The sequence below is a fragment of the Myotis davidii genome, unplaced genomic scaffold (assembly GCF_000327345.1).
Source record: "Myotis davidii unplaced genomic scaffold, ASM32734v1 scaffold1960, whole genome shotgun sequence".
NCBI lineage: Eukaryota > Metazoa > Chordata > Mammalia > Chiroptera > Vespertilionidae > Myotis > Myotis davidii.
Genome location: NW_006292441.1, coordinates 96,603 through 97,434, shown reverse-complemented (window position 1 = coordinate 97,434; position 832 = coordinate 96,603). Strand labels below are relative to the sequence as shown.

The 832-nt window shown below is 43.6% G+C and overlaps 1 protein-coding gene and 1 long non-coding RNA gene across 2 annotated transcripts in view; both read left to right on the top strand.

The window, feature by feature from the left end:
• Positions 1-664, top strand: part of LOC107183435 — a 36,591-nt gene extending 35,927 nt beyond the window's left edge. The window contains exon 3 of the long non-coding RNA XR_001514223.1: positions 495-664. This is a non-coding gene — a long non-coding RNA (uncharacterized LOC107183435). The remainder of the gene's footprint in view (positions 1-494) is intronic.
• Positions 665-758: 94 nt separating this feature from the next.
• The window catches only part of DOT1L (DOT1-like histone H3K79 methyltransferase), a 65,776-nt gene continuing 65,702 nt past the window's right edge, over positions 759-832 (top strand). The window contains exon 1 of the mRNA XM_015565402.1: positions 759-832. Within this exon, the coding sequence (XP_015420888.1) occupies positions 759-832 (74 nt within the window).

The window sequence follows — 832 nt, the reverse complement described above, 5'->3', positions numbered from 1 at the left end:
GTAAGTGGACATCCCCCAAGGGCTGCCGGGCTGCCAGAGGGATGTCTGACTGCCAGCTTGGGCCCGATCCCCCAGGAAGTGGGCTTAAGCCAGCAGGTGGACATCCTCTGAGGGGTCCCAGACTGCAAGTGGGCATAGGCTGGGCTGAGGGACCTGCCCCGAGTGCACAATTTTTTGTGCACTGGGCCTCTAGTATGTATGTATTACAAAATGATTACCATAAAAAGTTCCAAGATATGTTTTTCAAGGTGTTGGTTTATTATGCAGGTGGGTTTATAACAGTTATGAAATGTAGCAACTGCTGCATTGCCCTATGGGAGGAGTCAAAATCACTAACAAGGGACATCTGACAATGATTATATAGAAAGGAATTGTCAGGCAAAAATAAATACATATATAAATAAGTACAATAAAGTGAAGCACTCATTTGAGTGGTATTAGAAATCTGCATGAGAATTTCTACGCTTTAATTTGGAGTTTGTTTCTTCATTCAGGATCGGAAATTAACCAAAGCTGAGCAGCAAAGATTTAAGGAAGAAGCAGAGATGTTAAAGGGTCTCCAACATCCCAATATAGTTCGATTTTATGATTCCTGGGAGTCTACATTGAAAGGAAAGAAATGCATTGTATTGGTGACTGAACTTATGACATCAGGAACATTAAAGACGTAAGTTGACCCTGATAGTGTTAATGGAGTTCTTTTTGGAAATAATTTTCAGTGTCATAAAAGTTGCTTGTAAAATAACAGTAATTGGGACATGGGGGAGAAGCTGGAGCTGAGGCTCAAGTCGCCCGTGGGGGCCGAGCCCGCCGTCTATCCGTGGCCGCTGCC